The sequence below is a fragment of the Carcharhinus amblyrhynchos genome, chromosome 27 (genome assembly GCF_965287045.1).
Source record: "Carcharhinus amblyrhynchos chromosome 27, sCarAmb.v2.hapA, whole genome shotgun sequence".
Classification (NCBI taxonomy): Eukaryota; Metazoa; Chordata; class Chondrichthyes; order Carcharhiniformes; family Carcharhinidae; genus Carcharhinus; species Carcharhinus amblyrhynchos.
Genome location: NC_137350.1, coordinates 29,875,579 through 29,901,195, shown reverse-complemented (window position 1 = coordinate 29,901,195; position 25,617 = coordinate 29,875,579). Strand labels below are relative to the sequence as shown.

General features: G+C 47.5%; 1 protein-coding gene across 3 annotated transcripts in view; it reads left to right on the top strand.

Moving 5' to 3' along the window:
• Positions 1 to 25,617, top strand: part of LOC145359191 (thyroid hormone receptor alpha) — a 381,569-nt gene that overhangs the window by 347,930 nt on the left and 8,022 nt on the right. For all 3 annotated transcript variants that reach the window (XM_080213649.1, XM_080213648.1, XM_080213650.1), the window contains 3 exons: positions 11,801 to 11,901; positions 15,310 to 15,457; positions 22,065 to 22,270. In XM_080213649.1, coding sequence (XP_080069775.1) covers positions 11,801 to 11,901; positions 15,310 to 15,457; positions 22,065 to 22,270 — 455 coding nt within the window. The remainder of the gene's footprint in view (positions 1 to 11,800; positions 11,902 to 15,309; positions 15,458 to 22,064; positions 22,271 to 25,617) is intronic.

Below are 25,617 nucleotides of genomic sequence, written 5' to 3'. Positions count from 1 at the left end.
CGGCTGCTGAATTCTTGGGGCGCCATTGTGCAGGTGCCCCAATCTCCCAGTATACTGTATACACTGTGCACTGGGAAATTGTCCTGCACCAATATTGACCTTCTTGGGCAGGAAGCTGATTTCACCGGCAAAATGGGGCTGGCTTAGAATCATAGAATCCTACAGCACAGAAAGAGGCCCTTTGAGTCTGCACCGAACACAATCCCATCCAGGCCCTACCCCCATATCCCTACATATTATACCCACTAATCCTTCTAACCTACGCATCCCTAGACACTAAGGGGCAATTTCTTAGCATGGCCAATCAACCTAACCCACACATCTTTACACTGTGGGAGGAAACCGGAGTACCCGGAGGAAACCCACGCAAACACGAGGAGAATGTGCAAACTCCACACAGACAGTGACCCGAGCCAGGAATTGAACCCAGGACCCTGGAGCTATGAAGCAGCAGTGCTAACCACTGTGGTACCATGCCGCCCATCTGGTTCATTAGTGTCCTTTAGGGAAGGAAATCTGCCACCTTTACCGAGTCTGGCCTACATGTGACTCCAGAGCCACAGCAATGTGGTTGCCTCTCAATTCCCTCTGAAATGGCTAAGAGAGCTACTTAGTTCAAGGGCAACTAGGGGTGGGCAATAAATGCTGGCCCAGCTAGAGATGCCCACGTCCCACACGTGAATAAAGAAATAAATAACTTGTCCTTGTTTCTCGTCCCTTTAGTTGAAGGAGGGATTGAGGTATCACGGTTGGTGGCTGTGAAAAGTGAGGCATGGGTGGGGAGAAATAGAAAGTGCACTGTGAAGAGTAGATTGGGTGCAGAGAGGATTGCAAATTCGACTCTCCAGCCAACCACTGGCCGGACTAAGCACATGACAACGGCTGTGATTATGGGTGAAGATAATTAACTAATTGCAGGCATATTCCAGATGACCTGCCTTGTTATTGTATTAAAGTCTCCGGTTAATGAAATGGTCTTTCCACAGAATCCACCGCAGCTGCTGTAGCGTACAGCAGAACTGCAAACTCCCCTTTGCTTATACACGAAACTGCCACGAAGCAGATTCCACCTCAGCCTGAGGTCATCGAAAACACGTTCGCGGTCACGATTCTGTCTTACCCTTCCACAAAAATATTGCCCTTTTTGTGACCTCCATCCAAGTTGTCACTGAACATCAGGGAGGCAAACAGGTATATGTGACCTTGCCGCCTCGTGCACCTGCAGTCAGGAGAATCGAACTGACTTAATACCTGTTTATCTCACGCACCTGTCACTGCATTAACATTAAAATCCCTCAGCAAAGAAAACATTACAATGAACCTGCCAGAGCAGTGGGACTTCAATCGTGGGCAGGAGTTTGCAGATGGCACAGTTTCCAAAGAGTCGGTGAGAGACGCATCTGGCCAATCAGAGCAGTCCCACGGCCATTTAATCCTCTGAGGAGCACTGATTGGCTGGGGACAGTCCCTCACTAGGGTGGACTTCCTGCCTCAGAGAGCTGTCAGCCAATCTGATTGGCCAGCTGCATTTTGATCCCAGCCAATGGCAGCCATGGCCATGACGAGGCCCAAGGTGTATGGGGCTCTTGGTTGAGAGGCTAAGAATGGAGGGGGCACATGCGGGGGGCAGAATTTGGGGCAGGGGCACCAGATGTCCCTCAGGAAAACAGGAAGATGCTTCGCTCCCGCCCCCCCCAACCCCCTCTGCTATTGCCCGAGGCACTTGTCAATTTTTTTTATTCATGGAACGTGGGTGTCACTGGCTGGCCAGCATTTATTGCCCCTCCCTAGTTGCCTGAGGGCAGTTGAGAGTTAACCACATAGCTGTGGCTCTGGAGTCACATGTAGGCCAGACCAGGTAAGAACAGCAGATTTCCTTGCCCAAAGAACATTTGTGAATCAGATGGTTTTTTTCTGACAAAGGTTTCATTGTCATCGGTAGATTCTTAAATCCAGATACTTTTTTATTCGAATTCAAATTTCACCATCTTTTTTATTTATTTAGTTATTAGTGTCACAAGTAGGCTTACATTAACGCTGCAATGAAGTTACTGTGAAAATCCCCTGGTTGCCACACTCCGGCACCTGTTTGGCTACACTGAGGGAGAATTTAGCATGGCCAACGCGCTTAACCCGCATGTCTTTTGGACTGTAGGAAGAAACCAGAACACCTGGAGGAAACCCACACAGCCACAGGTGAATTTACAGATTCCGCACAGACAGTGACCCAAGCCGGGAATCGAACCTAGGTCCCTGGCATTGTGAGGTAGCAGTGCTAACCATTGAGCGACCGTGCCACCCACCATGGCGGGATTTGAACCTGGGTCCCTAGAACATAAGCTGAGTTCCTGGACTAATAGTCTAGCAATAATACCACTAGGCTGTCAGCTCCCCTGATTAGGCCATTGCCTCTCCTGCAGTCTCACCCCCCCAGTACTGAATACCTCCTTAGAGAGACTGAGTGTGGAGCGGCCATTAAGGGGCCAGTAATTCCAGATAGGTCAAGGAAGGGCAGAAGGGCACCAGGGTGGCCACCTGAGGAACTTGTGCTGCCCCATATCTCAGCTTCATGAAAGACTGATCGACTGATTTACCCTATCGTCACCAACTTCTGATCTTTCACCAACAGTGTCCAGAGACCATTCTTGTGCTGATGCAATGAACAAAACACAGTGTACAATCCCTGCATCCTGTTTAGCTCCTGCTACTTCCTGTCACATACCAATTTGTTTGCGTTATCTCATTTAGTTTGATCTCTAAAATCGCTTACAGACCCATATCCCAGCTCACCCTTCTGTGACTCTTGCAATCTGGGATTCTCCTCCTTGGAGCCTCCACATCTCCAGCCTTCGCTTCAAGCAAGTCTTCAATCATCTTCATCCCATATTGAGGTGGGGTGGCGGGTGGGGATGGTGGTGTGGGAGGGGATGGGGGGATAATCCTTCTATCCTTTGATGGTCAACTTAACATAAAAGGCAAAAGTGAGTAGAGACTAGCATTTCCCACTTTGTACAATCATCATTTTGCACTAAATTAAGCTCCAGCAAGTAAACCTATCCACAGATCACTGACACTTGCCAGGGTCAGACTGAAGGAGCCCAGACACTACCACTTACACTCTATCTCAAGATTTTTAAAAGTTCATTCTCAGAGCGGAGTGACAATTATTGCCCAGAGGGGTTTCATAGAATGTACATCTTTTTGTCTTGCATTCATCAGGAATTCACAAGTTTATAAAGGGGGCAGCAATTTATACTGCATGGGAAGAGGGGGCCGATTGGTTGGCAAGTTGACTCTGACTGGTAGAGGTGTTCTAATGGAAAATGCACCAGGGAACAGTTAACTGCCAGGCTTTTGTTCAAATTCAAACTAGGCTGGTCAATTCTGATCAGTCTGTGTGTACTGATGAGTACAAGATGAAAAACTTTGGCAGCATGGGCGGGATTTTATGGCCTAGCTCCAGCAAGACTGGAAATTCCCGCCCGAGGTCAACGGACATTTTCGTTGTCCACCCCCCCTCGCCTGCTCCAATTCTGTGGTGGACGGGGCAGTAGAATTCCAGCACATGTCTCTTTTTCAGAGATATGCGTAGTTTCTTACCTCAGTGGGGAAATTTACATTCAATGAAAATAAAATTAGGTTTCCAGGGCCAGTGAGGGTGTTTGGCAGTAATCATAAAGTTAGTATGGCATTAAGAACCCAGTTACATCTCCTCAATAATGTGTGGAGATATAAAGGGTTATCACAGTGTAACAGAGTAAGAGTGTAAGTTTGCAGAGATCTCCCATTGACTGCAGTCTCAGAGACCTTAACGGCACCATCTGACAAAGCATAAAATCACTGACAATGACATCTGGATCTCCGTGTCGTTCTGCACATGGGAGAGGCTGCAATGTCGCTGTCACTTTCAGTAGAATATTAACAGGGAATGCTGACAATTTTGCTATCACTACCCCCACAAAGTCTGGGTCCAAGGAAACCGAAAGCAGTCAGTTTCTGCATGAGGCATTGACAAATTCCTACCCCTGCTTATATCCTTCACGGTTTGGGTACAGATGCACAGGCTAACAGTTCTTAAAACATCATCTTACCGTTTCTATTTACCTGTGCTGAAATCATAGAATCTCTACTGTGCAGAAGGAGGCCATTCGGCCCATCGAGTCTGCACCGACACTTTGACAGCAAGTCCTCTCCCCCCCCCCCCATCCCTGTTAACCCCATTTTAACATGGCTAATGCATCTAATTTACACATCTTAGGACACTAAGGGTTAATTTAGCATGGCCAATCCACCTAACCTGCTCATCTTTGGACTGTGGGAGGAAACCAGAGCACCCAGGGGAAATCAACACAGATACGGGGAGAATGTGCAAACTTCACACAGTCACCCAAGGCCAGAATTGAGCCTGGGTCCCTGGTGGGGTGCTAACCACAAGACCATAAGATATAGGAGCAGAATTAGGCCATTCAGCCCATTGAGTCCGCTCTGCTATTCAATCATGGCTGATTTGATTCTCATCCCCATTCTCCTGCCTTCTCCCCATAACCCTTGATCCCTTTATTGATCAAGATCCTATCTCTGTCTTAAAAGGCACTCAGTGACCCACTTTCACAGCCCTCTGTAGCAATGAGCTCCACAGATTCATCACCCTCTGGCTGAAGAAATTCCTCCTCATCTCTGTTTTAAACGAGTGTCCCTTCACTCTGAGGCTGTGCCCTCGAGTTCTAGTCTCTCCCATTAGTTGAATCTCTCTATGTCCACTCTATCTAGGACTCTCAATATTCTGGAAGTTTCAATTAGACCACCCCTCATCCTTCTAAACTCCAACGAGTACAGACCCAAACTCCTCAACCGCTACTGATATGACAAACCCTTCATTCCTAGAATCATTCTTGTGAACCTCCTCTGGACCCCCTCCAAGGCCAGCTCATCCTTCCTTAGGTATAGGGCCCGAAACTGCTCACAATATTCCAAATGGGGTCTGGCCAGAGTCTCATACAACCTCAGCAGCACATCCCTGCTTTTGTATTCTAGATCAATAGAAATGAATGCTAATGTTGAATTGGCCTTCCCTAACTGAACTTGCCAACTGAACTTGCAAGTTAACCTTAAGAGAGTCTTGAACCAGGACTCCCAAGCCCTTTTATGCCTCAGATTTCCGAAGCCTTTCACCATTTGGAAAATAAGCTAATGCCTCAAACCTCTGAAAGGTCTGCTTATAAATCAAGCACATTAATTTTTTTACACGTACTCGGGTTAATGTCTTTTTAACTTTTGCAGGGAGAGATTGCTGACAGAGTGTGCTCTATTTAATGAGCGTTTGACTCCTATTTGAAAGCAACATTATCTGCTTTTCAGTGCATCGAGGTTCATTCAAATAACAATGCAGGCTGTTCGAGCTCTCAAACACTTATTTAAAGAGCCTCGTTTTGTTTTTCTGTTTGACATGAGTCAGAATTTGCTGGTTAAATCTTTAATCAACAACTGTTCCACGCCAGTATCTCTCAAACCTATGACCCGTGACACCGCTGCAAGTTCCCCTCCAAGCCCCGCAGCATCCTGCCTTGGAAATATATCACCGTTCCTTCACTGTCACTGGATCAAAACCCTGGATTCTCACAGTATCTCCATTGCAGTGTGAATGTAAGCCTACTTCTGACTAATAAATAAAAAAAAAGCCGGAACTCCCTCCTGAATATAGAAACTAGAAGCATGAGTAGGCCGTTCAGCCCTTCAAGCCTGCTTTCCCATTCATTTTGATCATGGCTGATCATCAAATTCAATATCCTGATTCCCTCCCCTGCCATATCCCTTGAATCCTTTAGCCCCAAGAGCTGTGTCTAATTTCTTTTTGAAATCACATCACATTTTGGCCTCAACTACTTTCTGTGGTAGCGAATTCCACACATTCACCACTCTCTGGGTGAAGAAATTTCTCCTCACCTCAGTTCTAAAAGGTTATCCTCAAACTATGACCCCCTAGTTCAGGACTCCCCCGTCATTGGGAACGTTCTTTCTGAACCTACCTCTGTTTAACACTGTTAGAATTTTCTACATTTCCATGAGATCCCTTCTCACTGTTCTAAGCTCCATTGAATATAATCCTAACTGACTTAGTCTCTTCTCATATGACAGACCTGCCATCCCAGGAATCAGCCTGGTAAACGTTCGCTGTACTCCGTCTATAGTAAGGACATACAACACTGTTGGTTAGCCTACACCACATGGGCTGCAGCGTTCAAGAAGGCACCACTTTCTCAAGGATGCATAGGGATAGGCAACAATGATGCCCTTACCCTGTGAACAAATAAAAAAATGCTGTTTATTAAGTGAAATCCATAGTTTGAATTTTCCAGCAGGATTTGTGTTCACAACATGGGACCAAATGAGGGTTCCAAGACTGCAGCTGCCGGCAGCGAGACTGGCACAGGGAAATTCCTGGGGTGGCCTCATAATTGACCACCTCTGAGCTCATGTCCAGTTAAGGATGGGGTCACAGTCTCTCCAAATTGTTACGGTGCAGAAGGAAGCCATTCGGGCCATTGTGTCTGCATCAGTTCTCCAGAAAAACGTCACGTCAAATAAACATCAGGCCGAGATTTTCCGGCTGTTCACAACAGCGGGATTCTCTGGTCCCACGAGTCACGCACGCCCCCGCCATTGCATTTCCCACCAGCATGGGGTGACACCAGTGGGAATTCTCAATGACAGTGGCAGGACAAGAGAATCCCACCACTGGAAAGCAATGCGGTTTGGAGGCCAGAGAATCTCACCTCATGACTTAGTGGCATTTCCCATCCTTTTCCCCCCTACCACTGCTTGTTTCTATTTAAATAATCAAACAATGTCTTCTTGAATGCCTCGATTGAATCTGCGTCCACCAGACTTCCAGACAGCGCATTGCAGACCCCAGCGACTCGCCGTGGGAAAAAGATCTTTCTCAAGTCACATTTGCTTCTTTTGCAAATCATCTTAAATCTCGTTCTAGCTACTTTTACGAGTGGGAACAGTTGCTTCTTATCTACTCGTTCCAGAAGGTGGGGGAGTGGTACTGGGTGAGTTGCTCATTCAGAGAGCTGGTGCAGACATGATGGGCCAAATGGCCATCTTCTGCACTGTAACAATTCTATGATTCTGTCGTGGGGCCGAAATTCTCGAACACCCAAACGACCAACATTGTGTGAACGCCTCAACAACACAAACAGCAGTGCGTCAACAAGAAGAGCAAGCACCACCTTCCCTCGGGCAACTAGGGATGGGCAATCAATGCCGACCTTGCCAGTGGCATGTACGTGCCATGAGCAATTTTAGTCCAAACGTAAAAATTCTCAATGTAGGAGCTTCAGGGCACTGACAGAATGAAATCGGTTGTGAAAAAGCACACGCAGTGTTAGCCAGTCTCCGCCAACCTTCGTTAATCCTCTGACGTAGCCGCCTCTGTAACCTGTTCTCATCTCAGAGCTGGAAGAGAAACTTCTGCACCAAACTCAGGACGAGCATGTTGCCATCAGCTTCACCCGAATGCTCCTGTTTACCAATTTATTTGCAGTTTTACGTTCTGCATTTTAAAACCTGCAGTCACAATAAAGGTCAAAGAGGATTTTACTTTAATTTAGCTGCGAGCTGTGGTTCCAGAGTTAGCATTCTCACCATGGAGTTGAAAGGTTGTAGGTTCAAATCCTGCTCCAGAGTTTAGCACGTACAATAATCCAGACTGACGCCCCTGTGCAGTGCTGAGGTACAGCGAGGTGGCACAGTGGTTAGCACTGCTGCCTCACGGCGCCAGGGACCCGGGTTCGATTTGGGTCACTGTCTGTGTGAAGTCTGCACGTTCTCCCTGCGTCTGCGTGGATTTCCTCCGGATGCTCCAGTTTCCTCCCACAGTCCGAAAGACACGCTGGTTAGGTTCATTGGCCGTGCTAAATTCTCCCTCAGTGTACCCGAACAGGTGCCGGAGTGTGGCGACAGGGATTTTCAGTGTTAATGTAAGCCTACTTGTGACTCTAATAAATAAACTTTTAAACTTAAACTTTAATGGCAGAGATAACTGGCTGGAATTCTGGACGGCACAGAGACACAGTGGTTAGCACTGCTGTCTCACAGTGCCAGAGACCCAGGTTCAATACCCAGCCTTGGGTGACTGTCTGTGTGGAGTCTGCACGTTTGCCCCGTGTCTGTGTGGGTTTCCTCCGGGTGCTCCAGTTTCCTCCCACAGTCCAAAGATGTGCGGGTTAGGTTGATTGGCCAGGATAAATTGCCCCTCAGTATCCCGGGATGTGTAGGTTAGAGGGATTAGCAGGGTAAATATGTGGGGTTACGGGAATAGGGCCTAGGTGGGATTGGCGTCGGTGTGGACTCGATGGGCTGAATGGCCTCTTTCTGCACTATAGGGATTCTATGAATTCTCTGGCCATTCATGCCCCATTGCTGCTGCCAGCGAGAATGGAGAATCTGATGCTCAGCCAGACCTCCATTCACTGCAGCGGGGCTGGAAAATCCTAGCCATGGCAAGGTCAGAGGAACTGCCTTTCAGTCTGAAGCCCCAGCAGCTCCAGGGAAAAGAGGTCACTGTTTGAAGGGAGGGCTGGGAGGCTGGGGTTCTGACTGTTGTGCGATAACATTTATTCCTGAAACTTTTAAACGAAAGCAAAACTCTGCAGATGCTGGAAATCTGAAATAAAAACAGGAAATGCTGGTTAAACTCAGCGGGTCTGGCGGCATCTGTGGAGAGAGAAACAGAGTCGATGTTTCGCGTCTGTATGACTGCTCTTCTGAACTGAAGAGGGATGGAAATGTGTTGAATGATATGGTGGAGGAAGAGGGTGGAGGTAGTGAAACAGAATAGAAACTCTGCGATAGATCAGAGATAAAGAGAGATTAACAAAGATGTCATGGACAAAGTTAATGGTAGCGTGAAGGACTGCAGAACGCAGCTTTTATCTCGTTGCTGTGTGTGCAAATTGCCTGCCGCATTCCCTCCCTCATGATAGTGGCCACACTTCTAAAGTATTTCAGTGGCAGTGAACTGCTTCAGGAGATCCAGAGATTGTGAACTGTGCCGGAGAAATGCAAGTTCCTTCATTTTGCCGGCGTCCTGTGGCTCTCAGACCGTTCCAAAGTTGCGATGGGACTTTTACACAACGTTGCCCATCAGTGACATCACCAAGAAGCAGGCCCTGGGTCAAAAGTTGAGTCCCAACATTGAGTTACCAAAACAATTCCGGGAGACCGTTGTATTCTTCACACAAAGTGGGAGTGCTGTGGGGGAGGGATACTTTGAATAGAATGTAACTGCCCCAAGCTACCATCCCCATTGGCTTATGTATTGATGATATTAACTGTGATATGTGAGGCCAATCATTCATTAACCTACTGGTGGATGGTTGTGTTTAGGGTTGGATAACATGGCGATTTTCCGCTTCAGCCAACCCAGCAAGTGCTGGAAGTTCATATCTCGATGCTGTACACTCCAAAGCTCTGGAATTACTGCCCATTGGTTTGAAATGTTGGGATGAGGCTGGGCTGAGAATTCCTTCCTCTGGGATGCAGATATATGCCAAGAGAGTTTTTTTTTAACCAGAGGGTATAGTCTCAGAATAAAGGGGCGCTAATTTAAGACCAAGATGAGGAAGAAGTTCTTCCTTCAGCGTTGTAAGTCTTTGGAACTCCTTGCCACGATGGGGGCAGAGTCCTTGTGTATATTTAAGGCTGAGATGGATAGATTTTTGATCAGTAAGGGAATCAAGGGTTGTGGGGAAAGGGCTGGAAAGTGAATGTGAGGAATGTAGAATCAGCCATGATGGAGCAGCACGGTGGTTAGCACTGTTGCTTCACAGCGCCAGGGATCCAGGTTCAATTCCCGGCTTGGGTCACTGTCTGTGTGGAGTTTGCACATTCTCCCCGTGTCTGTGTGGGTTTCCTCCAGGTGCTCCAGTTTCCACACAGTCTGAAAAGCATTCTGGTTAGGTGCATTGACCCAAACAGGCGTCGGACTGTGGTGACTAGGGGAATTTCACAGTTACCTCATTGCAGTGTTAATGTAAGCCTTACTTGTGACTATTAAATAAATTTTAAATAACCATGGGGCAGCGTAGTAGCATAGTGGTGAGCACTGCTGCCTCACGGCGCCAGGGTTGTAGGTTCAATTTGGGACTCGGGTCACAGTCTACGTGGAGTTTGCACATTCTCCCCATGTCTACGTGGGTTTCCTGCTGGTGCTCCAATTTCCTCCCAAAGATGTGCAGGTTAGGTTGATTGGCCATGCTAAATTGACCCTGGTGTCAGGGGGATTAGCAAATAAATACTCGGGGTTGTGGAAATAGGGCCTGGGTGGGATTGTGGTCAGTGCAGACTCAATGGGTCAAACGGCCTCCTTCTGTACTGTAGGGATTCTAAAGCAAACCGTTCTATGATTTAACTTTATCCGATTGAATGGTGAAGCAGGCTTAAGGGGCCGAACGGCCTACTCTTGTTCCTGTTTCTTAAGGTTTTAGAAGCATAAAACTCCCCAGATATTCCTTTGTGGGAGTCCCAAATGATATTTTAAAGCTTGTTTTACTTTATTGGACATCAGCGATATTTTCTAATCTCTATTTACTGAATTTCACCCGATTGCCAGCTTACATTTGAGGTTTTTTTTCCCAGCGGGCATTTCTTTGTGCCGGAACGTAGCCAAGCATTACAGCACAAGAATGCCTAAGCTCCGAGTCCACACAGAACCCTGCCAGATGTTGTGGAAAACTGTGAGCAGTTTCCTTCTCCCAGGGTGGAACATTTCAGACACAACATAGTCGGGTTTTCTCAGATGCATTAGCGAAGGGTCGGTGCCACACCACCAGCACTTCCACAGGATAATAACCTGATTATGATTCTTTTAAATTAATTCAAGGGATGTTGATGTCACTGGCTGGGCCCGTAATTATTGCCCATCCCTAATTTCCCTTGAATTTGTACCCTGCCTCGACAACCTCTGCAAGATGTGCCAGATCATCGGCATGGATACCACTATCACACATGAGAACGCCACCCTGCAGGCACACCGTACATATTCTTGCAACTCGGCCAACATTGTCTACCTTATACGCTGCAGGAAAGGATGTCCCGAGGGATGGTACATTGAGGAGACCATGCAGACACTACGATAAGCAGATGAATGGACACCGCACAACAATCGCCCGGCAGGAGTGTTCCCTTCCTGTCGGGGAACACTTCAGCAGTCAGGGGCATTCAGCCTCCGATCTTTGGGTAAGCGTTCTCCAAGGCGGCCTTCAAGACACAAAATCGCCAAACAGAAACTGATAGCCAAGTTCTGCACACATGAGGATGGCCTCAACCAGGATCTTGGGTTCATGTCACACTACATGTAACCCCCATCATACTGCCTGCATTTGCAAAGTCCTACTAACTGTCCTGGCTTGAACAATTCACACCTCTTTAACCTGTGCTTAACCCTCCCTGCACTCACACTGTACCCGCAAAGATTTGATGACCTACAAATATTTGCATTCCAACCATTATCTTCCAGTTGTATCTTTGTCTATGTATGCCGTATTTGTGAATCCACCTCTCCACTCACCTGATGAAGGAGCAGTGCTCCGAAAGCTCGTGATTCCAAATAAACTTGTTGGTCTTCAACCTGCTGTTGTGAGACTTCTTACTGTAAACACTATGACTCTACGACTCAAGTTTAAGAAGATTGGTTTGGAATTCTCTGTCGAACTGTGACGTGCATGATCTTCATTTCACTGTGCGTGAGGAATTCCTTTGCTCTCTTCTGATTCTTTCTGTGTTTGTCTTTCAGGGTACATTCCCAGCTATCTGGAGAAGGATGAACCCTGTGTAGTTTGTGGCGATAAGGCGACAGGATACCATTACCGCTGCATCACATGTGAAGGCTGTAAGGTGAGAATGGAGGCTGGTGAATCCCACTTTACTCAGCTGGATATTCAACCTGTCTTTAACAAAGAGCCCAGAATTTACACATTCATAGAACATAGAAAAACTACAGCACAAACAGGCCATTCAGCCCACAAGTTGCGCCAATGATATCTACTAGGCTTACCTATAACCATCAATTCTATTAAGTTCCATGTACTCATCCAGAAGTCTCTTGAAAGACCCTATCGAATTTGCCTCCACCACCACCGATGGCAGCCGATTCCACTCACTCACCACCCTCTGAGTGAAAAACTTACCCCTGATATCTCCTCTGTGCCTACTCCCCAGCACCTTAAACCTGTGTCCTCTCGTAGCGACCATTTCAGCCCTGGGAAAAAACCTCTGAGAATCTACCCAATCTATACCTCTCAAATTCGCATTTGCAATTTCTCCCTTTTCTCCCCTGCAGTTTACTCAGTTGTACAGCCCAGTCAAACTCCAAGCTGCGCATCTGTCCACACTTTTTTTCCAAAGATCGTGCCTATGCAATAGAATCAGTTTCTTCTTTGGCAATCTCTCACACAAGCTAACATTCTTCTCACAGGAATCTAGAGAGTGTTGGCTGATGGTTCAATCTTAGTAGCACTGCAGGAAAGTAGCTTGCTTCCACCATGGAAATGGTAGCATAATGATTAAGTCACTGGACCAGTAATTCAGTATCATGAGCTCAAATCCCACCACGGCAACTGGGGAATTCGAATTTTGTTGATTAACTCCAATTCAAATATCAAGCTAGTATCAGCAAATAGTCACCGGAAAGCTGCAACCTCATCCGCAGCTGGGATTCTCCAGTGCCGCTGCAATGGATGGCATTTTGGTTGGATGCCAAATTCTCCATTCTTGCTGCCAGCTGCAGCTGGAATGAATGAGATGGGAGAATCCTGCCCAGTATCTAGTCTTGCGGGTGCGGTGGGAAGCATCCCTGTCTCTGAGCCGGAAGCTCCAGGTTCAAGTCCCACTCCAGCATTTGATGACCGCAATGCAGTGTGTTCAGACTGTGGCCAAACTGATTGATGTTCTATGGAAGGTGGTAAGAGTGGGAGAGTCTCCTTGTCTCCTCGTGCTTGATGTGAAGTGGTGCCCCTCGAGCTACATCCTCGAGCAGCCGCTTCAAGGAGAAGTGAGCCATGGTAACGTACGCAAGCATGTGCTTCATCTTATGTAGCAGCAGGCACTGGAAAGGAATAAAGAAAAGATCAGTAAGAGTGACCTTACTTTAAACTTAAGAGTTACTCTTCTAGAAAGCCACTGGGGTGTCAGGAATGGTAGAGTTTTTTTTCATTTATTCAGGAGGTGTCTACGTCACTAACTGACCCAGTGTTTATCAGCAGTGGCTTGCTGGACCATTTCAGAGGGCACTTAAGAGTCAGCCACACAGGGAGCGATGGTGGCATAATGTCATTGGACTAGTAATCCAGAAGTCCAGGCTTTAAAGGCAGCACGGTGGCACAGTGGTTATCACTGCTGCCTGGCCGTGTACGATTCCTGGCTTGGGTCATTGTCTGTGTAGAGACTGCATGTTCTCCCCGTGTCTGCGGGGGTTTCCTCCGGGTCCTCTGGTTTCCTCCCACTGGTTAGGTGCATTGGCCATGCTAAATTCTCCCTCAGTAATACCTGAACAGGCACTGGAGTGTGGTGACTGGGGGGGATTTTCACAGTAACTTCATTGCGGTGTTAATGTAAGCCTACTTGTGACAAATAAATAAAAGTTTTAATTTATTTTGTGGTTGAGGGGGAGGGGGAGCCCCTGATTATTATTTGGTGGAGGGGGGGGGGAAGGACCCTAGTACCTCCATGGTGGGGAGAGGGGGCTTACTCTGATGCTTGTAGGGGTGGGCCTTCAATGTCTCAGTGTGGGGGGAGAATATAATTTTAGATTAGGGCAGCCTTTTGAAGATGGCCAACATGGCATGAATGAATAAAAAAAGTTAACTTTTAATAAGTGCCATTTTGTTTCTGGGAAGTTGCGTGCCTGAGCTTGGAAATAGGGTGGGTGAAATTCATTAACATCTTTCGCTGTAGCAACAAGAGGTCGTCTTGTTGCTGGAGGCTTGTTCCACAATTCAATTAGACCGTGGCTGATCTGTATCTAAACTCCAACTACCTGCTTTGATTCCGTCGCCCTCAAGACCCTTGCTTAACAAAAATAATTGAGTCACTCAGTCTTGCTGCAACTTGCCTTGTGATTAGCGATGGGGATGGAAGGCTGAACAATAAATGCCCAAATTATTATAATAACATTGGAGAGACTGGGATCAGTGACATTGTAAATTACATGGGGAAGGGAATTGCGAAGCTGAGAGGCACAACTGAAGTTATGTAACTCAAATTACAAACCTCATTATCTTCACAATGACATGCCGTCTGATGAATGTGATACTAATTTGTTACCAATTTACTCAAATGAGAGGCTCCTTTTTTCGAACGTACTAATTAAACAAGGAATTGCACGGATTGAATCGTTAAAATTAAGAAAAAAATGTAAATTACTCTCATGGCATTTTCAGAAACAATTAGAGGCATTTGAATTAATAATTGAACCAGAAGTATGGTCACAGTGTCTGTATCAATGCAGATGATACACGACTAAGATGCCCATTGTCGCTGCAATTAATGGGGGACGTGCAGGCTCACTGAACTCAGGAGGTGCGCCCCTCCCTGCGCCTCCTTGATATTTCTTAAAGTGGAAGTTGAGATTTGCGAGAGTGATTTTTTGTTTAACTCAGACCCACAGTGTCACAGTGGTTAGCACTGTTACCTCACGGCGCCAGGGACCCGGGTTCGATTCTCGGCTTGGGTGGCTATCCGTCTGTGCGAAATCTCCCCACGTCTGCGTGGGTTTCCTCTGAGTGCTCTGGCTTTCTCCCACAGTCCAAAGATGTGCTGGTTTGGGGGATTAGCCATGCTAAATTTGTGTCCCAAGACATGTCGGTTGGGTGCATTGGCCATGCCAAATTCTCCCTCAGCGCAGCCAAACTGGCACCGGAGTGTGGTGACTAAGGGATTTTCACAGTAACTTCATTGCGGTGTTACTGTAAGCCTACTTGCAACACTAATAAATAAACTAATAAGATTCGACTACACAGAGTTGAAATCGTGCCCATTGTTACCAGATTTGTAAGCCAAAGAATATTTGCAAAACTGGAATTTAAAATTAGTCGCTGTGGAAGTGATGTTGTCAGGTTGTTGCCAAAACTCAACTGTTCTGTAATGGAAATAAGATATCAAACTGCCTTACGATTTGCCGTGTTCCGGCACTTAGGCAGAAAGTCAGAATCTACACTGACCCGCCGCTTAACCTTTCGATCAGCTACTGCGTTACCAAAGACCCTGCCCTTACACTTCTTTTCTCTCTCCTGTGGTTTATTTTAGGGTTTCTTCAGGAGAACAATCCAGAAAAACCTGCACCCTGCCTATTCCTGCAAATACGACGGCTGCTGCGTGATTGACAAAATCACCAGGAACCAATGCCAACTCTGCCGGTTCAAGAAATGTACGGCCGTCGGCATGGCAATGGACTGTAAGCGCCTCTGTTTGCGTATTTCCGGCCTCTCTCGTCTTTTTTTTTGTTTTTATTCCAATTCAATCGAACCAAGTCCAATTCAGAGTCTCAACAAGTTGGGACATTCCTGATCCAAGCTGACAAGACAGGGCTCTCACCGCCTGTCTTGGGCTTGATCTACATGATCCAAGCTGATTGGAGTAGGCGTAGCTCCTCCTCCAAGGCTTGATCTTAGCCAAATGGCCCAGATGCCGCTTTTAAAAATTGCTTCAAATGAAACTGACCCAAGCACAGCATGTCGATACTACACTTGATCTTAGCCAAAAGGCGTGGTGTTGTCTTATTGCTTGTCACACTCTTGAGCAAAGCGGAGGTGGAGTATTGTTCAGTAGAAGGAAGTCACCATGCCTGTTCTTTAGGGTCGGCCTACCCACGCCTCAAGCTAAATTTAACCTTTCCCTTCCTTGCAAGCACGTGGCAGACGCTGAGATGAACAGCAGAGATACATTTAAGGGGAATGTGGATAAATACATGAGGGGGGAAAGGAATACAAGGAATACGCTGATAGTGTTAGATGAAGAGACTCGGAGAACTAGGACTAGGACCAGTTGTGCCAAATGATCTGTTTCTGTGTTGCGCGACCTATGTAATTTTTCTCTTTCTCTCTCTCTCTGCCCACCCCTCCTCAACACCCCAGTTTCCCATCACTTTCTTGTTTCTTTCCTGAATATTGTTGCTCTTGTTCATCAGAATTTCCCAAGTATGCTTCCTCCTAAAGCCTTGCTGAGTTCAAATTCACCCGCCGCACCGTCTCCATGGTAACTCATTTGTTCCCAGAAGCCCTTGACTGCGCTGAAATCTCACCCAATATTTGATTTGATTTGATTTATTGTCACGTGTACTGGGACACGGTGGGAAGTATTGTTTCTTGCGTGCTATTCATACGAAAACATACCATTCATAGAATGCATGGGGGGTGCAGGAAAGGAAAAGTTGCAGGGTATCATAGAATGAGAGTAAAAGATGGAATTAGAGGTTATGCTGGCGACAGCTCGCAAGAAATTGCCTCGCTCCTGCTGGAACTTCCTCGGATTGGCAAACAGCCACCCGGTGCCCACTTATCTGCGCCAGGTTTCTTCCAGGCCTGCCTCAGGCTGGGTGAGATCCAGGCAGAGCACTTGTCCCCGAGGCCCAGTGTTGAAGTCTAATAGAGTTGGAGTGAGCCTCCTATTTTACTGCACTAGCTGCCATAAAGTCGATACGTTGAAAGATCTGACTGAAAGTGATAGGCCACGGACAGCCTAAAGTAAGTGGATAGGATTTGGGGGGTGAGGGGGGAGGGGTCGGAGATCAATGGGGGGGTGTTTGGCATTGTGGGGGGATGGCAGACATCGGATGGGGTCAGTTACCAGTTGGGGATGGAGACATTGATTTGATTTGATTTGATTTATTATTGTCACATGTATTAGTATACACTGAAAAGTGTTGCTTGTTGCGCGCCATACAGACAAAGCATACCATTCATAGAGAAGGAAAGGAGACAGTGCAGAATATAGTGTTACAGTCATAACTAGGGTGTAGAGAAAGATCAACTTAATGCGAGGTAGGTCCATTCAAAAGTCTGACAGGGAAGAAGCTGTTCTTGAGTCGGTTGGTACGTGACCTCAGACTTTTGTATCTTTTTCCTGATGAAAGAAGATGGATGTGAGAATGTCCAGGGTGCGCAGGGTCCTTAGGCTGGCTGCTTTGCCGAGGCAGCGGGAAGTGTAGACGGAGTCATCAAGGCGGTGGGAGTCAGGTTGGGAGAGGGTCTGGTCGAGGGGTTAAGTCAGGCTTAGGGGGGGTCCAGTCTGGTCAAGGGGTCAAGAGAAGTCAGGGTGATCCAGCAAGGTCAAGGGGTCAAGTCAGCTCGGGCAGTGGGGGGGCAATGGAGTGGCCGGATATTGATCAGGTCAGCCCACATTCCAACATCAGAAATGTGAAGTGCTGGAGTTCCTCATATTGGCCGGAATTTTCCAGCTGTTCACGGCCTACCGCCTCTGCCAGTGAGGAAGGAGAATTTGGCACTCAGTCCAAATGTCCCTTCACTTTAATGGGCCGGGAGAATCCCACTGGTGTGAATGGCCGGATAATTCCAGCCATAATCTCACAAGGTTTTGTTTTAGGTACAGATGTAAAGTGTATATCTATAAATTTGATATTCTGTATTCGGTGGATTACGGGGGTAGAGCCTGGGTGGGATTGTTGTCAGTACAGACTCAACAGGCCGAATGGCCTCCTTCTGCACTGTAGGGATTCTGTGATTCACAAACCCTACTGATTTGACGAGTAAGTTGTCAGTCAGAGCAGACCCACCCCTTCTAACAGTACGAGCTTTCAGGGAGATGGGTAGCACAGTGGCACAATGGTTGGCTGTGCTGTCTTACAGGTCCTGGGATCCAGGTTCAATCCTGGTCTTGGGTCACTCTGCGTGGAGTTTGCACATTCTCCTGTATCTGCATGGGTTTCCTCCAGATGCTCTGATTTCCTCCCATACTCCAAAGGTGTGACGGTTAGGTGGATTAGCCATGGTAAATGCACAGGGTTGCAGGGATAGGGTGGGCCCGGGTAAGATGCTCTTTTGGAGAGTCGGTGCTGGCCCAGTGGGCCAAATGGCCTCCCTCTGGACTGTAGACATTCTATGGATTTGAAGACAGGATGAGAATTTTACAATTAACTTAATCCAATGAGCAGATGGACCATTGAGACCAGAAAGGTCGTAGGTCAGTCCCCAGTTGCTGATCTTAACTGGAGTGGTGCGAGGGACATCGACACCCAGGGTTAGAGAAAGGAACTTCAGTCAGGATTCCCACTGTTGTATGAGGATGGTCGCAGGGGATAAGTCCACAATGACACATCAGATGGAAGCCTGCCCAATTCCACTGGTCAGGCGTCCTTTATGGGTTTCTCGTAATGGGAGGGCTGTACTTCCAGATGACACAATATCCAGACCAAATTCTGCTTAAAAACTCACAGCTCATCAGCAAGAGAGGCTGAGGGATAGCAATCTGGCGAATAGAGAGAGAAATTTCAAAAATACTGACATGGCTTCAAAGAGAGGGAAGTGCTCCGCACGGTTTTTAAAAATATTCTTCCTGTGAGATGTGGGTCTTGCTGGTAAAGTCAGCGTTTGTTGCTCATCCCTAATTGGTCTTGATCTAAAACAAATAAGATCCAAGCTGACAAGGTAAAGCTTTGCACCCTGTCTTGAGCGTTCCAGAGGGACGTTGGCACAGTGGTTAGCTCTGCTGCCTCATAGCACCCAGGGACCCGGGTTCGATTCCTGGCTTGGGTCACTGTCTGTCTAGAGTCCGCACGTTCTCCCTGTGTCTGCGTGGGTTTCCTCCCACAGTCCAAAAGATGTGCAGGTTAGATGAATTGGCCATGCTAAGTTCTCTCTCAGTGTACTCAAACAGCCGCCGGAAAGTGGCGACTAGGGGGCTTTCACAGTAACTTCATTACAGTGTTAATGTAAGGCTACTAGTGATTAATAAATAAATAAAATGATAGTTAAACGAGTCAACCGTATTGGTGTGGCTGTGGAGTCACATGTAGGCCAGACCAGGTAAGGACAGCAGATTTCTTTCCATGAAGAATACAAGTGAATCCATGTCCCCAGAGTATTAGCCTGGATCTCTGGTTTATCCGTCCATTAGCATTACCACAATGTCACCTCCTCCCTCATCCTCCTACGCTTCCTTGAAGGTCGTGATGCGGGAGTTGAGGGGAGAACGTATCCCTGAAAACTGTTGCCAGCAAGGAAAGCTCAGAGAAAGGCTGCGGAGAAAACCTGCAGTTTGAAATTCACCAGGTTGAATGTGCAAACAGTTTGATGACTTGACTGTGAAAGAAACAACACGATAACTGCTTGTGTGGTGAGCGCCAGTAAACCTCCCTGACTCAAAACTACAACTTCTGTCCGATAGATGGGGACCATATGTCAAAGCATCCGGCCTTCAGTCAGGGTGTCACACTTTAACCTGGGTTTTTAACCAGCTTTGAGAAAGTCAGAGGCAAACCCAGCCCCTCCCCCAATAGACCCTCCCTCCCCTCGTCCCTGCTACGTGGCGTGAGCTCTCTTCACATGGAGAACTTGACTTCCTCGGCTCAGACAAATCCTTTCTTTTCCCAAGCTGATGTGAAGCTTGGAATGGGAATTTGTGCGTGGGCCAGCTGTTGCTCACCGGATGTGGTCGCACTTGTTATTTGCAAGAAAAATAAAAGAACTGAACTCTGGGACACATGGTGCATGCAAATGCCCCCGATGCGGTGGGCATCCTGGGTTGGAAAGGGTCCTATCCACTGCTCAGCGTAATGCGAGGAATGAAATATCTCAATTCAATTCCATTTAAAATACAGCCAGGGAAAGCATCAACGTTTTAATCCTCTTCAGACTGGAGTCCCCCAGGACATTGCAAGCATTGCTAAATGTTTGGAGCACTTTATGAGCTGTCTGACACGCTGCCAGGGCCACTCCCTTATGGGCCACCATTGACTGCCAAAAGAATGCTCAAGGAAATCTCCCAGACGGAGATATTATCAGAAAGACTTTCAAATGACAATAACTTCCATTGGTTACAGGATTCGACAGGGCAGGTTTTAAGCTGCAGGTGTTTCCATCTGGAGTCAATCCAGATCTTTAGACACATACCAAAAGTACTCGGCAGGCCAAGCAGGATCTGTGGATAGAGAAATAAAAGTTTAAAGTTTATTTATTCGTGCTACAAGTAGGCTTACATTAACACCGCAATGATGTGATTGTGAAAATCCTCTAGTCGCCTGTACACTGAGGGAGAATTCAGCGTGGCCAATGCATCTAACCAGCACGTTTTTAGGACTGTGGGAGGAAACTGGAGCACCCGGAGGAAACCCACGCAGACACGGGGAGGACGTGCAGACTTAGCATACACAATCACCCATCAAGCCGGGAATCGAACCCAGGTCCCTGGCGCTGTGAGGCAGCAGTGCTAACCAACGTGCCGCCTTATGGTTAACAATTCAGGTCCATGATCTCTCACCCAAACTGGAAAATGTCACAGATGTTTAATTTTATTCATTCATGAGATCTGGCTGTCATTGGCTAGGCCAGCATTTATTGCCCATCCCTAATTGTCCCACGAGAAGGTGGTAATGAGCTGCTTTCTTGAATCACTGCAGTCCTGTGGTGTAGGTACACCAACAGTGCTGTTAGGGAGGGAATTTCAGGATTTTGACCCAGCAACAGTGAAGGAACGGTGAAATATTTCCAAGTCAGGATGGTGTATAGCTTGGAGGGAATTTCCAAGTGATGGTGTTCCCAGGTATCCGCTGTCCTTGTCCTTCTAGATGGTAGAGGGCGGGGGCTTGGAAGGTGCTGCCTAAGGAGCCTTGGTGAGTTGCTGCAGTGCGTCTTATTGATGGTACACATTGCTGAGGGAGTGAATGGGCTGCTTTGTCCTGGATGGTGTTGAGCTTCTTGAGTGTTGTTGGAGCTGCACTCATCCAGGCAAGTGGAGATTGTTCCATTACACTCCTGACTGGTGCCTCGTAGACAGGCTTTGGGGAGTGAGGAGGTGAGGTGGAAACTGCCACAGGTGGAACCAATTTTAAGAGAATGCAGAGGCAGCAGGAGAGCGAAGAAGGAAAAGATCTCGGATAAGGTGGAAAGTCGGAGAGATTTAGTGATCGGTCATTGCCAGCTGTTCACAAGAAGTCATTCTTACGATCTCAATTGTTGAACACAATGTTGAGTCCTGAGTGTTATCTTGGACTCTGATTGGCCCTCCAGCTTTGAGAGCCCGCCCTCTTCACTGGGGAGGGAGCGTGTCTCTTTGCCATGTGAAAATTAGATCCGCACTGATTAAAGTGGATTCTGAATATAGGCCGGTGGGCCCCTGCAGAGAGAGAGGTCAGATTCAGGAGAGAAGTGAAACACGCAGGATTGGCGAGCTCAATGAGAGTAGGCCTCCATTGGGTGCAGGGTGCCTGAATAGGAGAGAGCCTCTCCTACAGCCCTAAAAAAGGCTGCCACCATGTGGCGCGGACACATTGCCATTTAAGGGCCTCAACTGGCACAAGGGGGAGGGGCCCCCTTCCCCCAACCCCCCCATTGCTGACAAAGTATCAGTGGAAGTGGGTAGGCAACAGGCGTATCTCCGCTACCATGGTAACCGTTTTCATGACCCTCGTGCTTGCCAGCCTGATGCCAAGTGGGGCTGTAAAGTTCCAACCTATATTCTTTTGATAATATGGTGACCAGAAGGCTACAGAGTACTCTAAGTATGGTTGATAAAGATTTAACATACCTTCTCTACTTTTTAATTCAGTCCCTCTTGAAACAAACCCTAACTCTTGGCTTACTTTTGCTCTAGTCGTATTGGTGAGGGTTGTTTAGTGATTTGCCCCTGTTCGTGTCCCTGCTCCACCTAAACTTTTATTTCCCATGTAATATGTAACCTCTTTACTTGGCGCTGGGAATCTCGGTGCTGCCTTATCGCTGGGTTTCATGATTGTTTCAGTATTTGCCCCCCCCACTGTCGCTATTGGTGTGGGAAAGGCTAGGCCGAGGCAATGGCGGTGAACTGTTCTTATTTCCGTTCCTCTCCAGTGGTTTTGGACGACGATAAACGCATCGCCAAGAGGAAGCTGATCGAAGAGAACCGGGAGAAGCGGCGGCGAGAGGAGGTGGTGAAGACGATGCAGAGTAGGCCCGAGCCTAGTGCCGAGGAATGGGAGCTCATCAGGGTTGTCACGGAAGCGCACATGACGACCAACGCACAGGGTAGCCACTGGAAGCAGAAACGGAAATTTCTGGTAAGGCTTTCATGTCCACAATTACACAAATGTTGAAACTAGCGCGACTTAGCTGGTCTAGTGTTCAGTTTGTTTGTTAAGTTTGTTTAGTCTTTATTATGTTGCAAATAGGCTGACGTTAACGCTGCAATGAAGTTACTGTGAAAATCCCCCAGTTGCCACACTCCGCTGCCTGTTCGGGTACAGTGAGGGAGAATTTAGCCCAGCTAATGCACCCTCACCAGCACATCTTTCGGACTGTGGGAGGAAACCGGAGCGTCCGGAGGAACCCCACGTAGAGACGGGGAGAACGTGTAGATTCCACACAGATAGTGACCCAAACCGGGAATCAAACCCGGATTCTTGGTACTGTGAGGCAGCAATGCTCACCACTGTGCCACTCCCACATGCTCGAGCCAGGGGTCCAGTGAATGTCAGATGATGAGGAGGACTCAGTTAAAGCCACACACTTAATACAGGGACAGAGGAATTAGGAGCGGAAGTAGGCAAATTCAGCCCTTTGAACCTGCTCCGCCATTCAATCAGATCATGGCTGATCTCTCCCTGGTCTCAAATCCACCTCCCCACCTGTTCCCCATATCCCTTTAACCCATTTATTAAATCAGAAATTCACTCAAAGGGTGGTGAATCTCTGGAATTCTCTACCCGTTGAAGTGGTGGAGGCTGCCTCGCTAAATATTTTCAAGAAGCGGGTTGATGGGTTTTTGATAAGAGAGGGGATTAAGGGTTATGGGGAGAGGGCGGGAAAGTGGAACTGAGCCACGACAGATCAGCCATGATCTTATTGAATGGCGGGGCAGGCTCGAAGGGCCAGATGGCCTACTCCTGCTCCTATTTCTTATGTTCTTAAATATTTCTGTCTTCTTCTTGCAACCACTTAATGACTCAGCGCACTATGGGGCAGCAAGTTTTACCAACAATCCCAAGTTTCCTGTATCTGCTGTGCCCAGGCACTCAAATAGCTGTAAGCATCGCACCAGGAGTATCTGCCCCTTATTTGCTCCAGTCACAAATTCAGGGGAAAAGAACTCTCATGTAATGAATGAACACAGTTCAGAAAGAAAATTGTCTTTCTGCTTCTATTTCCAAATCAAACATATTCAATTGACATGCGAAACGCCTAAGGGGTCAGACATGAGAGGATTAAGTTTTAAAGCCATTCTAATTCCAATTGTCTCAAAGAACCATAGAATCCCTACAGTGCAGACAGAGGCCATCCCGCCCATCAAGTCTGTACTGATTGCAATCCCACCCGGCCCTATTCCCATAACCCCACGTTAATCTGCTAATCCTCCTCAAACTAGGGTCAATTTAACATGGCCAATCCACCTAACCCGCACGTCTTTGGACTGTGGGATAAAACCGGAGCAGCCAGAGGAAACCCACAGACACACGGGGAGAATGTGCAAACTCTGCACTGACAGTGACCCAAGCCAGTAATCGAACCAGAATCCCTGGCACTGTGAGGCAGCAGTGCTAACCCACTGTGCCGCCAGTATGTTGCATTATTAAGTTCCTCACAGGTCACAATGTGCAGCAATGTCCCTGAACGAAAGGTGTGGATTTCTGAAGAGGCAGGCTTTGCTGTGGATTAATTTATGCCCAGGGAGCAAGATTCTGAGACCCCTGTCAGGAGTCCAGGCCAGGAAGGAGCTGTTGAAATTAACAGCCAGGGAGGTGAATGCATGTCAAGGATTCTCCTCCATTTCAGAGATTAAAGACCACAGAGTCTTGCCGAGCTCAACTAACTCTTCATTTGTCATGATCCAGTAGTCCGATAGCCCTCATCCAATCTCTGGGTTATTACAGATTTCAAACAGATAAGGACTGCAGTAAATAAAGGCACTGAATGAACTTCCCAGATAGAGTGACTGCTGCTAGAATTACAACATGAATCTTCACATTCTGGCAAAGCCTTGATTTCCTTTCTATTAATTATGGTTGGAGGGAAACGTGTGGTCATTTAATCTCCCAACCCTGAATTGAAATACAGCACACATTAATCTTGCCATATTGTCCTCTTCGTTACGTCTGGGAAATGTTCGATCCCAGGGGAGCAGAGAACTAATGAGGACAGAGATTCACATCGGATTTACAGGCCATTCGGCCCAACAACTCCATGCTGGGGTGTTCATGCTCAACGTCATCCTCCTCCCATTCATCTAACCCTATCTTCTTGGGATGGCACGGTGGCATAGCGGCACAATGGCACTGCTGCCTCAGAGCTCCAGGGTCCTGGGTTTGATTCCTGGCTCGGGTCACTGTCCGTGCGGAGTTTGCACATTCTTCCCCCATTGTCGGTGCAGAGTCGATGGGCCAAATGGCCTCCTTCTGCGCTGTAGGGATTCTATGATTCTTAACCTTCCATTCCTTTCAGGCAGAAAGCTGGCAGTGAAGAGGATATAAAGATTTTACATGAGAGTATAGATAGGCAAGGAGGATGGGTTACAATTTGGCAGGTGGAGTTTAACGTGGATAAGTGTGAGGTCACCCATTTTGGTAGGAAAAAAGGAAGTAAAATTATTAACGAAATGGAAAGCAGAGGGATCTGGGTGTCTGTGTTCATGAATCGCAGAAAGTCGGTACACGGGTGCAACACGTAATCAAAAAGGCAAATGGGATGTTGGCATTTACAGAAAAAAAGGACTAGAGTATAAAAGTAAGAAGTGTTGCTGCAATTGTGTCGGGTGTTGGTGAGACCACATCTGGAGTATTGCGTCTAGTTATATGGAGAAGGATGAGGTATCTCACCCAGGCCCTACCCCATAATCCCATGGATTCACATTACTAATCCCCCTGACACTAAGGGGCAATTTAGCATAGGCAATCCACCTAACCCACACATCTTTGGACCGTGGGAGGAAATCGGAGCACCCAGAGGAAACCCACACAGACACGGGGAGAACGTGTAAACTCCACACAGTCACCCAAGACCGGAATTGAACTCGGGTCCCTGGAGCTGTGAGGCAGCGGTACTAACCATTGTGTCACCGTGTTATCCTAATGTTGTGAGGGTTCCTGCCTCTATCACCCTTCCAAGATGCGAGCTCACATGACACCGGGTTATGGTCCAACAGGTTTATTTGAAATCATGGCTGGGATATTACCACCCAGCCCACCACGGGAATCAGAGTGGGTGAGGGGCAAACAATTGGGAGGTCCACTGACCTCGGGCGGGATTTTATGGTTTCGGGACGAGCAAGGCCGTACAATCCCGCTGCACAAGCTTTCGGAGCGCTGCTCCTTCATCAGGTGAAGTCATCAGGAGTTCGCTTGACGAAGGACCAGTGCTCTGAAAGCTTGTGATTTCAAATAAACCTGGTGTCATGTGACCTCTCATCTTGTCC